At 30.6% G+C, this 14,447-nt stretch overlaps 1 protein-coding gene across 13 annotated transcripts in view; it reads right to left on the bottom strand.

Annotated features, from left to right (window-relative positions):
• Positions 1–14,447, bottom strand: part of LOC139481149 (cytosolic carboxypeptidase 2-like) — a 111,593-nt gene that overhangs the window by 37,289 nt on the left and 59,857 nt on the right. For 6 of the 13 annotated variants that reach the window (XM_071264274.1, XM_071264270.1, XM_071264273.1 and 3 more), the window contains exons 21-29: positions 13,717–13,761; positions 13,020–13,064; positions 12,311–12,409; positions 6,951–6,986; positions 5,311–5,370; positions 4,503–4,520; positions 4,083–4,172; positions 1,063–1,158; positions 207–239 (exon numbers count right to left, since the gene is read on the bottom strand). In XM_071264274.1, coding sequence (XP_071120375.1) covers positions 207–239; positions 1,063–1,158; positions 4,083–4,172; positions 4,503–4,520; positions 5,311–5,370; positions 6,951–6,986; positions 12,311–12,409; positions 13,020–13,064; positions 13,717–13,761 — 522 coding nt within the window. The remainder of the gene's footprint in view (positions 1–206; positions 240–1,062; positions 1,159–4,082; positions 4,173–4,502; positions 4,521–5,310; positions 5,371–6,950; positions 6,987–12,310; positions 12,410–13,019; positions 13,065–13,716; positions 13,762–14,447) is intronic. The other 7 variants (XM_071264277.1, XM_071264280.1, XM_071264281.1 and 4 more) reach the window with 5 other exon arrangements.

Genomic DNA, 14,447 nt, shown 5'->3' with positions numbered 1-14,447 from the left:
TAGATATCCTAATGATGATTGTGGCCAAGTATGGTTAAATTTGAGCCAGTAGTTCCAAAGGAGAAGATTTTTGTAAAAGTTAATGACGACAGATGACTACCACAAAGGACGACGCCAGACGCCAAATGATGAGAAAAGCTCACTTGGCCCTTTAGGCCAGGTGAGCTAAAAAAAATCTACTCCCCAACCCAGAACTGAAAAGTTACCGTATAGGACAAGGTAGCATGAGATCTTAACACCTGCAATTACAAGTAATAATCATAATATCATTTTGGTTAATTTCTATAATTTTTCCTATACATGAATTGAAATTTGTTCTATATTTGAAATTCCAATGGAGGAAAAATACAAAATCTTGATTTAGATTATAGATACATATAGCAAGAAAATAAGATATCTAATCTTGATTTAGATTATAGATACATATAGCAAGAAAATAAGATATAAAGCAATTTCCAAATATATTATCTAGTTTTTGGTTTTGGCAATGAAGGAATAAAAACAAGTGATACTGATACACCTCTACTTTTATCTATATCTGAATCTATGGGTAGCATAAAAAATGTGTCATTTTGAAGTTATCTAAATGAACAGTGCAAGCAAATCTAGATTTAACAAAATAAATATAATATACAAGTTATTTCAGGTATCTGGAAATCAAACCCAAAAGTCAGAACAGAAACTAACAACGGAGGAGAAACTGTAATCCTTTACATTTTGTTCCAAGTAATTCAAAGGTTTATCTTTAAACATTGCGTGAAAAAACTCCACACTTACTGACAAAAAAACAAACAACAAAAAACAAAGCCCCTACACCTATTGTTTTCAATAGCTGCTGTACACTACCACACTCAAGAAGCAGAAAACTTGAAGCAGTAGAGAAAAGTCCAGATAAAAGTCAAGATAAAATAATGAGCAAATAATTTAAAAAAATTAGGTGACCGGTCCAAATATTTGAACATATGATTCAAGGTGTGCTGTCCATGTGTCGACTCGGATTTGTCGATACATTTATATATAAATTGTGCAGACATAATCTTTTTAATGATAAAAATAAATTACCCTTTTTCCCTTTTGGTCTTCCGTCTTTTCACCATTGACTTCGTAAGATTTAGGTCGTTTATTGGCTGAGTTGGACATATACCGCATGGACTGAGTCTGTTAATAAGATACACACACTAGCATTTAAATCTGTTGCTATAACAACATCGACTAAATAGCAAAAATGTGTAAAAATCTAAGACTCATTCTGAAATGATCTTTGTTTTCTTATCATCTTTTAGTAGTAAATTAAGAAAAAATAGCTTGTGAATTTCTGATTTTTTTTTTTGTCTAATGCACAGAAATTAATATTCTTCAATAATCATGAAATGGACAATAAATTAAAATAATTACATTTAATATCTATATGTTGGTCGTTGTTTGATACAAAATATTGATAAAAAGATGTAAAAAAACAAAGATATTTCATAGTTGTGTCTCTGTATGAACTACAATAGCAAAATTTAAATAAAATCTAGCACAAAATGTTCAATACAAGCAGATGATTGTACTTTTTACCTATGTTATTTCCAAGGGGGACCTTTCCTCACCTCCATTGCCTCTGAACATGGGTTACTCTGAAAAATTACTTCAATCTTTAAACTTTTGCCTACTTACAGCTGATTTTTTTAATGTGTTCTTTATGTACAAAAGTAACTTTGCTTGTATGTTCTTTGAACCATGAATTCTTAATTAGCTGTAGCTTCTAACGTATGAAACTTTTTAAAACTGATGTTATCATTTTTTTAGTATAGAAACAAATTTGTGAAACAGGTTTTTCAGTCAGCCTTTTGTCTGTACCTTTCCCTTGATATGAATGGCTATCAATAATTATTGCTACTTTTTCAATAGGTAGTAAATTAAGACAATAGCGATTTCATGGTCAATCGAACAAGCGAGCAAACTTTTGTAGACTCAAGTCTATGTGCTGTAAAAAAAAACCTGGCCAATTAAAACAAATTTCAAGAATTTTTGTTTTTTCTTACCAATAACTTTTGCTTTTGATTCAATAATTATTTTGTTTTCATGAAAATTATTTTTAATTGGCGCAAAAAGCAAAATCCTTAGGGCTGACAAAATTCTGCAAACAATGCAGAAGGGAAAAGACTCCCTTGGAAACACATTCTTGTGTCTAATTTATAATAAACAATCAACATATTTAAACACAACAGACATGTCATTTATTTCAGAAGAATTTACAAAATGTCTCTGTGATAAGGGTTCTGTTCTATTGTACTATTCAAAAATAATAATACCTGTGATGTCTATTAACAGTTTGAAGGTTATATTAATATTGAAGATTTACGCAACCATTACATTTTTGGCTACAAATATCTATGCTTCTCAAATATTCCTCATAAAACTCATAACTTTCAAGTGCAAACACAAGAAAATCATTTTTAATGTATGATTTGAGCATCTAATTAAATATACAAAGTTAATTGTTCAATTTTCTATTGATATCCTTTTGAAGTATGTTCCTGGAAACAAATCTATTACAATCATGTAAATTAGAGAAATGCATTTGGAAGTTTGATTAAAACTCCATATACATAACCTGCAAAAAAGTTAACTAGGTATACATCAAAGGTCATTTAAGGAAAATCTGAAAGCAACAATACATATGAGTTAAACATTAAACATTGATTTTCAAAGGGATCCCAGTGAGCCTACAAAGTATTTGCTGGTTGTGAAAAAATTGTTCAAATCTTAAACCAAAACTTTACCGGGAGATTGGACTGATGAATAGGTGGGAACAGACAGGCAATCTAATGCCCTTTAGGCCCTATATAATTGTAGGTGGGGCATAATAAAATCAAATAGAGACATTTAATAATAAATCTTGTAAATGAAGTCACTGACACAACATTCACTGTCTCACAACAACTGAAACTAGTTCTGATTCATTAGCTTTTTCAACACGATATTAATGCAACATCATTGTATCTACCATGTAGGCATTTGACCCCCTCTCCTTCAAATCACCCCAAAAATCAAAAAAAGGAAAAAACAACTAGTCTTATAATTGTTTAAATAGGGTTTAAAGTTCTTTTTTGTTCAAGAATAATGGGAAAAGTCAGACCAAGTAACTTGAAAGTCTGTTTATAAGTAGTCAACAATATTTTATGAGATGTTAGGCACATTGAACATAACACATAATTTTATATGTACCATACAAGAAAGCCTGTTAGAAATTACTACTTTAAAGAGCAAAAGTAAAAAAAGAAAACCAACATCTTCCCTCAAAACCATTAAATTTCATTAGAATTACATGTATTAGTGTGTTAGTGAAAGAAAGAAATCATAGTTTTAAAAACAGATAATTCAAAGTTAATTTTTTTTTAATGAAATTTTCTTAAGACAATAATATATATAAAAAGACAACTTTCGAGTTTGTCCTTCACCGGAAAAAACTTGTCAGTTATATACGCCTTTATGACATCATTTACCAGATAGAGGGGATCGCCTGTATCCCAGCACTATTAACGTTCATCAAGCGTTTTGGTGATCGTCATTGTGCAGGATAAACTAGAATTTGTTCGTTCTGTAGGTAATAAATCACAATTCCCTAATGACAGCAGTGCTGATTGTCAATTCTGAGAATGCAATTTGCCGAATATTCATGTAATATAGCATCATAGCTTTCCACCCAATCGCTCAACATGGGAACAGAAGTGGCCATGCACAAATGATGTTCACTAAAGCCAAACTTTTTGTGCAAAATATATTGAACTCAAAAGTTGTCTATTGTTTGATTACACTAAGCTAGTAGAGATGCACATATTTCAAATTTGTTTTAATCCGCAACACTTCCCCCCATTTGTACCCAAATGTGTCCTCAGAAATACTATCCTCATAATTGCATATAAATAAATACTTCTTGCTTGATAGAAAGAAAAAATATAAAAAAATATTTTCCAAAGTTCGTGTTAGAAATACTACAATCTTGTTTAAATGGCTACAAGAGTTTTCCTGATATTAAACTTGTAAGCAACATTGATAAATGACAATGTTAGACAAAAGCATGCTGCTATAATTACCTTCACCTTTTGTTTGTAGAAGTGATAGAGGGATTGAGAATTAGTAGTATTCCCAGAAGTCGCTGCTGATGTTTCGTTCTTGGCATCAGGCTTTAAGATAGGAAATTTGAACAATAGTTTCATAATTCAAAAAGAAATCTACTTTATTTGGATGAAATGCAATCAAAACTGTTTATTTTATTAATTTATTATCCTTTCGCTTTTTTTTCCTACTTACATGGTTCTAAAGACAACAAATAAATTTACCATAGTCAATATCAAAAATTTAAGCTTAAGCATTACTTGCTATAACTTAAAGCATTTCCCCACCAGACAAATAAATTGACAATAAAAATAAATTGCTATTACTAAGCCATTTTAAGCTTAACATTGATATATATGTAAATCTGATTCTAAAAATGTATATGTACTACGACTTACAGGAACTTGCATTGGAACCTTGAAAAATCAATCAAATGTTTAATAGTTGTGATATTATTCTACATAAAAAAAGGTTAGTTAGTATTTTAGGACAGGATAAGAAAGACATACACTTATTAATGTTCTGTAGATTCATTGACTTTCGTGGATATTAATTTTCATGGATTGGGGAAAAAGTTATATGCATATATGATTACATGGTTCTGCATATATGAATACAATTTAGACTATTCTAAAGATAGAATCTTTGTATCTTTGTACCCAGTTAAACAAAATCAATGAAAATTGGTATCTGACAAATGATAATGAATCTACAGTAACATACAGATAAAGCTTAGCTGGCTCATAAGGCAAATAGTTATTTTAAAGTTACATATTTGTGATTATTTCAAACCTTTACACATTTTTTCTTATAACTTTAAACATTCATTTAACAAATCATCATACATTGCCTTCATATCCTATATGTTCAGTAAGTATCCATTTGAATATAACCATAAAAAATTGTGTTGTAGTTTTTAACAAATCATTCTATCTGTATTTAACTGATCTTCATAATTCTGTATGGAAGTGGTGTTATTTTGTTTATGTACTGCAGCTACTATCTAGCAAAACAACTAGACTTAACAATACATTGCACACACACAAACCCTGAAATACAATGCACTTTATCTCTCTTAAACTACAGAAAGGAAGTGCATTGGTTTTGATGACTTACTATCAGTCTGAAACTATTTGTTTTGTCAGTCAATACAGTATTTGTATGCTAAATAAAGATGTTCATTAAAAACCACTATGAGATATATACCTTGTCTTGCTTTGCATGTGAACTTTGATGGCCACTGAGATTCTTCTTCTCACACTGATCCTACAAAATAGGTACACAGTCTAATAGATGTAAATGATACTATCGCTATTTTAGGAAATTTTCTTTTGATCTACTAACCGGTAATTTTCTTTCTTAGTACAGTCGAGTGTTATGAAAATTATTGCTATAAACTACGGGCACATGTGCCAATTTTCATTGGAATTAACAACATCCTCATATGTATAATAGTGATAAACAGTTTATCATTGGTCATCTCAAGTCAACCTGATTGCTTTTCTCACTTTCACTGTACCATCTCAAGCAAGAAAAATAATCTGGCTGAGATGACCAATGATAATCTATAATTATATTTGAACTCTCACTATATACAAGATATACAAGACATGCAATGTGAGAGATGTTGATGCTACACTTCAATTTCTAATTATACGAACATCAGTAACTGGCATTGAAAGTAATAATAAAATTTGTTGAAGCCCATGTATGCTAATTTAAAACCCTAGAACAGTTAGAAACTTATATGAAGGACTTAAATATTCACAACAGTCAAAAAAGATATGTCTTTGTTTATCAATTTCAAAAGCCAATCTATTTTGAAATTTTTATATATAAAAATCAGATACCCTAAAAACTAAGAACATTTACAAGTCTGTTTATACTTTATACTGCATGAAAAATATCATGGTGAAAGATTTATTTAATTTGCTATTTCAGATTTCAGAATCTAAAGCATTCTGGCAAACATTTTCAAAAGAATTTCCAAAATATCGTAAATATATATACAAACAAGAATGTGTCAAACGTACACGGTTGCCCCACTCGCACTATCATTTTCCATGTTCAATGGACCGTGAAATTGGGTAAAAAATCTAATTTTGCATTAAAATTAGAAAGATCATACCATAGGCAACATGTGTACTAAGTTTCAAGTTAAATGGGCTTCAACTTCATCAAAAACTACTTTGACCAAAAACTTTAACCTGAAACTTGCACTTTCATTTCTATGTTCAGTGAACTGTGAAATAGAAGTAAAAAGTCTAATTTGGATTTAAAATAAGAAAGATTATATCATAAATAACAAGTGTACCAAGTTTCAAGTTGATTGGACTTCAGCTTCATCAAAAACTACCTTGACCAAAAACTTTAACCTGAAGCAGGACAGACGGAAAGACAAAAGAACGGACAAATGAACAAACGAACGGACGGACACATGGACCAGAAACCATAATGCCCCTCTACTATCATAGGTGGGGCATAAAAAAGAGTCCTACATGATGGAAGCAATCTATTCATAACCTGCATATTTTACTAACAGTTTATTGTAAAGTATTATTAGATCTTAACAAGGGAGCATGTGCATAATTAGAAGTTTTTAATCAATAGTTAGGTTAAGGTAAGGGTGATATCAAAATTCAAGGGAGAGTGACAATTATAAAACAAAATATTCAAAAGCAATTACAAACATAATTCAATAAAGCAATAACACACACTGAACATTAAAATGGATATTTTTCAGTGGAATATTTATTATTTAAATAAAATTTGTAAGTTTTTTTGTTAGGTGCAGTGTCAACATACATTGTGAAGCTTAGGAGGACAAACAACAATATCACTATTACCTCATTCTCTGTTTTGTCCTCTATATTACTTTTAAACTAAATAAAATATTCAAATGTTGTCAAAGTACTGTCTCTCACTGAAGCATGCAAAGTACTTTATGGTCAGAAAACAAAACTTTGTTGTTTTAAATTCAAAACTTTGCACAAAATAGGTCTTTTCTTTATGAATGCAATGGCTGTCACCCTATGTGACTATCCATGGGGAAATTAACGGATGTTCAAAAAGTGTGTACAAGTTCAACAGAATGTAGTATACCTTGGTTTGCAACTAATGACAAAACAGTCAATACTAATGAATGGAGGCCAAGGTTTGAGCTGCTTATCAAGTAAACTGTAAATTTAGAAATTTTTGGAATGTTTATATTTTTGTGAAAATTAGGACAGGACAGATTTTAAAGACTTTTTATTTTGATAGCATTATAGGCGAGTGATATGGGAGCCAAATTTACATTTTTAATGCACCTACCTAACACACGGCTAAATTATATATCACTAGAAAGCTAAGAATGTGTACTTTCTAAATATCCCGGTCGTCAAAAGAAATTATGGTGCATTTTTTTTTAAATCGAGGTCAAAGGTCATGGGTGCAATTTCAATTCACGGATACTTCCAGTTGTAAAATCGAGTCAAAACAAATGCAAAAACGAAACAATTTTATAGGAATGCTGTATTACTGTTGGGAAAATATATTTCTATCATAATATTAATTGATTTTGGTTGATTTTAACGGTAACGCATGTTACATAACGTTTTCTCTCGGAGTCTTTGAAAATCAACATTTAAGTCACACAAATGTATCTGTAGTCGCCCTTGCATTATCTAAATCATATAATACCTCCATATCATTTGATTGCACGTATTTACAAACATATATATCTGCAAATTTGATATAAATAATCCGAAACAAAATATTTGAAGCAAGGGGAAAATATAACATATGACGTATTTTTAATTGTTTAGAAAAGTCCCATGATGAGCTGTTTATTAAAATGGAGGAAGCGTATGGTCTCCTGTTAGTTTGAAAGCCTGACAACCATAGAGCAGATTTTCTTTTATATATGTTGCAATATGTTGATATATAAAAAAGAAGATGTGGTATGATTGCCAATGAGACAACTATCCACAAAAGACCAAAATGACACAGACATTAACAACTCATACATCACTCAATCAGATATGATAAGAGTACTAACAAACATAACTAAAATGAGTAAAGTGCTACTGGTATATTTATATCAACAAATTGACAATTTTAATATAAAACATCAAAAGGAAAATATGATCACTCATTGTACGTCAAAATGTGTTTGATTTTACTTCAGTCGGCCGCCGTGTATCTTGAGATATATAATTAATCAAACAACACTTGACAAAGTAGTTTGTACTCTTTTTAAATATTACACTAGTGATGACGTTCGGCTACTTTGGCACTAAGTATTACGTTTTTTTTTTTTATCTTGTTTCACCGCTTCAAACGGAGGACAAGGCTATCCTAATATTGAACCTTTTATTTGGCTTTCTAATGTTAAAATCCCGTGATCGAAACGTCGGACCAATGGGATGTTGGACCATTTAGGTGTCGGAATATTGCGATATCGGAATATTAGATACCTTAGCCGTATTTGACACAACTTTTTGGAATTTTGGATCCTCAATGCTCTTCAACTTTGTATTTATTTGGCTTTTTAACTATTTTGATCTGAGCGTCACTGATGAGTCTTATGTAGACGAAACGCGCGTCTTGCGTATAAAATTATAATCCTGGTACTTTTGATAACTATTTACACCACTATAATAATAATAATAATAATAATAAATTCTTTATTTAGTAGTTAACACTTCTGTGTTGACATGAATATCAATTATATGGTCATTTTTATAAATTTTCTGTTTACAAAACTTTGAATTTTTCGAAATATTAAGGATTTTCTTACCCCAGGAGTAGATTACCTTAGCCGTATTTGGCACAACTTTTTGGAATTTTGGATCCTCAATGCTCTTCAACTTTGTATTTATTTGGCTTTTTAACTATTTTGATCTGAGCGTCACTGATGAGTCTTATGTAGACGAAACGCGCGTCTGGCGTATAAAATTATAATCCTGGTACTTTTGATAACTAATTATACCTTCATTTTAACTTGTAATCTCATCATTCTTATCGGTCAATATATCCATACAAAGACAACTTCCTTGGCATGGGCATATATCAGTACAGCAGAGGTTTTGCTCAAAGCGGACACAAGATCTACTATATACAGATTGAATTAAAAATTTGGAATAGACATGAGGGATTTGTCAAAGAGACACCAACCCACTAAAAAGCAGGCAAAAATGGTCGTCAATGCAGCAAGAAACTCCCAAACCCGGAAGCGTTCTTCAGCTGGCCCCTAAACAAAAATGTACTACTTTGAAATGATAATGGACGTCATACTAAGCTTCGAAATATACTCAAGAAGTTAAAATAAAAAATCATACAAAACTAAGAAAGGCACGATGCTCCTGACTTGGGACAGGCGCAAAATTGCGGCGGTGTTAAACATGTTTTTGGAAATCTCAACCCTCCCCCTATACCTATACCAATGCGTGAACAGATCAAATCTTGTAGAAAGTTGGATGACATCATACCGGACCGATGTTGCCTTTTAGCCAACCAAAGTCATACGGAGATCTTTTATTGTTTCTGTAGTTGGGTCGAAATTGTCTGGGATAAAATTTTAACCCCCAGAAGAAAAATAATGCCATGTAGAATGTATGCCCCATTTTCAATGTTTCTAATCTCCTGATCAGTCAAACTTGTTAATAGTTATCAAAGGTGTGTCCATAAACACGGTGCATTGGTAGTGATAAACCTAAATGAAAAAGAGTAAAAAAAATATTTATAGATAATATACATTATATAATAAGAAAGATAATAATTCTACTAAAGCCATACATCTAAGAACTTTGTCAATAGGAATATCGTACGCTTTATTAACTGCCGCAGATGTGCCATCATCCAAAAGACAACACAGAAATGTTTTTAAAGCAGGTGGCATAATTTCAATTGAATAATCCAGTGAAATGTTTTTAGATAATGGATATTCATCTGATTGGATTACAACTTTACCCTATATCTGCTTCCGTAAAGTAGCTGCAATAAGTGCTTGCAACCAGTTTCGCAGTCACTGCTCAGATCTTTAAATTTTACAGACCGAATATCACAGTCATTTTAAACGGGTAATTTTCCGTCATTACGGCATAAGACAAAATTATAGAGCTACTGTATACAATATTGGATGTTCATTGGCCTTGTTGAAGTTGTATACATGTAACTATGAAGCTGATAATATGTTGTGTAGTTTTCTCGGCGGCGATCCTCGGGCAGAAATTAAGCCCTGTTAACTGATCAAGTAATTAAAGTTGTTAACCAGAATACTTCCTTGTGTACAGGCACGTCATCTTTAATCGTCGAAATGTTGTTTTTTTTTAACATAATTAAATATTTATTTCAAATATTGGCTTGTTACAATATCCTTCAAGAGTCCAAGCTCCTCCTGATGTTCCCTGTTACAATCCACTAATCACTCAGGGTAGTGAAAAGTTGTAAAATACATATTACATTTGTATAGCAAATATATATTAAATCGTCGAAATGTTAGTAAAAGCTGTTTTATGTTAAGAACTAAATAGCTCTTTAATTTCTGATTTCAAATTTTGTAGCAAATATTTAGCGATGCAAGCTCGATGGTATAAAGATTTAATAGTAAAATTATCATGAGTTATTTTGTAAATCAGATCATTGTAGGAGATATATGTAGTAACACTCAATACAGCTTGAGTTTGCTCCTCAGAGGATACCTTATGAAGTTGTGTAACTTGCTTATAGGCTTTATACATTTTCAAAATATACAAACAGACAAATCAGAATGAGTTGTAGATCTACTGTCCTCGTTGATATATGAGAAGATCTACTGGTCGGTAGAATTGGTACATGCAGTACAAAGTCTTTGTACAGACAAAACAGAAGTTGGTAGGTTGTGCTTACTTTTGAAATATTTATAGTAACCCTTATGATATTTTGAATTTTCAAATGGGATGTTTTCATTTTTTTCATATTCATCGACCAGTCTTCTGTAAACTTCATCTTTTCGTTTTCCCACTGCGGCAATACAACTGTATCTTCATTTAAGTGTTAACTACATAGTTTCTATGTAGTAAATATATGACAGACTATGCATCTGTGTCAATAAATGGATAGTTTTGTTGCTTTTTAACAAAGGAAGGGTTTCATTGTGAACTGGACTGTGAAAATTTGACACGACTCGGAAGATTTTCTACAATTTTCCGATACGATTCCTTATTTAGAAAGGGGTGAATTCTACAGAACTCAAAAACTATGTTTTACTTTGATTTGATCTTTATTTTGGACGATTTTATATCTATTTAAGCTACACCGAAGTTAAAGATAGAAATAGAGCCGTTTAAATATGATTTATCGTACTCTAATAGCACTAGTAAGTACACGGAAATCAACTAATATATTGAGTAAAAAACGATAACGAAATAGATAAGGGATTCCGGAAATTATAGTGATTTTACCCAACATCATAAAATTACAGAAATTCGTGATTTTAAGAAATGTTGAGATAAAGTCTTGATCTTGAATGAAAAAACGATAACTGATGAGTAATTTGGTGTGATCTAAAACGGATAGATTGCAAAAACATTTAATAAAAATTTAATTGTAGATCCGAAAAGGTCGGGATTATGAAAATTTTCGTACAAAATGTCAAATATTTAGAAGGAATGCAAAAGCATGCGGACTTACAGTTGTAAATATTGTTTTTCATTATTTTAAGAATCTAATTCACTTAATTATTCTGTCTAAAAGAAGAGATAAGACTAATTTCCTTTGCTTGAAAAACATGTCGTAATTATTCAATTTTCAACTAATTTCTGAAATAAACGTCAATTTTACAAAAACTGCACCGTACGATTTTGTGACGACCGAGCAAAAATCAAAGTTTAATCATTATTCTTTCATTTAAAAAAAAATTAGCCGTGTGTTAGGTGGGTGCATTAAAGTCCTTAACTAGACGTCTTTTTCAAATATTACACTCGCCTATTACTTGTATGCAGCACTTTCATAGCGATAAAGGCATACAAATATTTGTGAATTAATAGTAAATGTATATGTTTTGAGGTGATTTGAGATACAATGTATATGTTTTGAGGTGATTTGAGATAAATGTATATGTTTTGAGGTGATTTGAGATACAATGTATATGTTTTGAGGTGATTAGAGATACAATGTATATGTTTTGAGGTGATTAGAGATACAATGTATATGTTTTGAGGTGATTTGAGATACAATGTCTTACCGATGCTGGTCTTTCTTTTGTCTTTGTATCATCCTTAGAACTTCTCACTCTGTCTCTCTCTTTCTTTGACTTTAATTTCTTCTTCTTTTTATTGAACGGCTGAAGAACATAAAACATTAATATATTAGTCTATCACTACTAAATGTTTCATACATAAAGTATAAATCAGTACATACTGCTGCATTGTAGTACTATCGACATTTGGAAATACATATAACTGGTTTGTTTCTTTTCTTAACTAAAATATGTAAGCTTTGGACGTGGTAATGCAGTTAAAATCGAAGGACTAAATAACAAATTGAAATTGATCTTTTCTTTTAGGCTATTACATGACTTTAGAAATTATTATGACCTAAATTTTATTTGTTGATAAAACACTGTCAAACTGTTAAATGATTTGCAAAAGATTCATATTGATAAATTTTTAATTTTTTTTCATTTTAGCAGCAAAAAAGTTGGATTATAAATAATGTAATGCATTATGAACATTTCATTATATGCTTGTGTTATTCATTATGGCTTTTATATCATGATGAAGTTATTATAATGTCACTAAAAAATGAAGCTGAAAATTAATATCAAAATCTTAATTTTAGAGATGCATGATGATATTAAATATCAGACATTGCACCACATGCCAGTTTGTCAATATAGGCCTGAACATTGCAACGAGTTAAAAGCATTACGACACCACAGACCAGCATCCTACCTCAAACATAGACAACCTGGTATAGGGTCTATGTCCTGGAAAACCCTGTCAACAAATATCACCAAAATATTGTATCAACATTATATTGCAAATTTACTTAGAGGATAGATTCCAAAATCCAAATAAAAATTGTAGCACAAAATAATAAAGAATCTAGATAAGTTCAACAGAAAAATCAGGCTTTCTTTCTTAACTGTTGATTATTGTGTGTTATATCCTTTTTCAATTCAGTCTTTCGACTTCTGTGGAATTTAAATTTTGTGGTATTAAAAATTGCACATCACTGCATCTTATTTCAACTTTTAAAATGTTCATTCATAAAGTAAAACATTCTAATTGACATCTTTATTATTTTTTTTAACAAAGTAAGAATTGATCCCCTATATGCAATAAAACAGAAAGTTTCAATTCAATTTATTAAGCTGATAAGATTTATGCATCAAACAATCCAATATCACACTTTCAAGAAGAGATATGTTCCTAAAAAAAATTGATTTTTAGTTTATTTTTTTTTGTAAATCCTAACATATCTTGCTGAAACTGCAATTTCAATAAACATTTAACAAAGCAATTCACAAACAAAGCATCAAATAAATATCAAGATTCAGCTCATTACAAAGCTATAAAATCTGACCAAATTAAAATGTTCTGTATTAAGAGCTATCCACTGCAGACCCTAGCAGGTCAGCTCTCCTACCTGATATAATGATAACTGGGAGTATGGCCTATGTCCTCGATAATTCTGTTGATCATAATAAAATAATCTTCAGAACAGTAAATAGTAGGAGAGTTATCTACTCTTAGTAATTAAATAAATTTGTAGAAACATTCAAAAGTTACAAAAATGTTATACTTTTATCTTTTTTAAATTCCCAATATTAACATACATGTATACAAACATGAAATATTGTACTAATGTGTTCCTATACTGTCATAAAATTTCCTTGTTCGAATATTAAAACTTACCAATAATCATAAGAGGCAGCAAAAAAAAAAATAGAAGAATACAATTTTAGTGCTTTTTGTCCATTTATAAACAATTATATTATAAAAATAAGATTGATTGCTTGCTTAACATCACACCGGCGAAAAAAGAATGTATTGTCATTACATCAATAAGATGTCGACTGATTAACAAACTAAACTAATGAGATGGATGATTTTACTACTAGAACAAAACTAGCAATATATACAAATACATTTGTTTGTTTCTAGGTTACTGTTATCTAAAATAGTTGTCTGCTGAAAACTATGTCAAATTTATTTAGATCATTCTTATAAAGAGTTTTGGATACTCTAAAGGTAATCTTAACAAACTTGCTTAATATTTCAATGCTTTGTAATGCAAAACTTTCACACAAACAAATTTCACAATGAACAATTTACAAAATGCACAAACAAAACAAAAACACAGTTAGTAAATACATG

Source organism: Mytilus edulis, chromosome 7 (assembly GCF_963676685.1).
Source record: "Mytilus edulis chromosome 7, xbMytEdul2.2, whole genome shotgun sequence".
In the NCBI taxonomy this organism is placed as follows: Eukaryota; Metazoa; Mollusca; class Bivalvia; order Mytilida; family Mytilidae; genus Mytilus; species Mytilus edulis.
The sequence above is the reverse complement of the archived record's forward strand: the minus strand, read 5'-3'. Positions and strand labels throughout refer to the sequence as shown.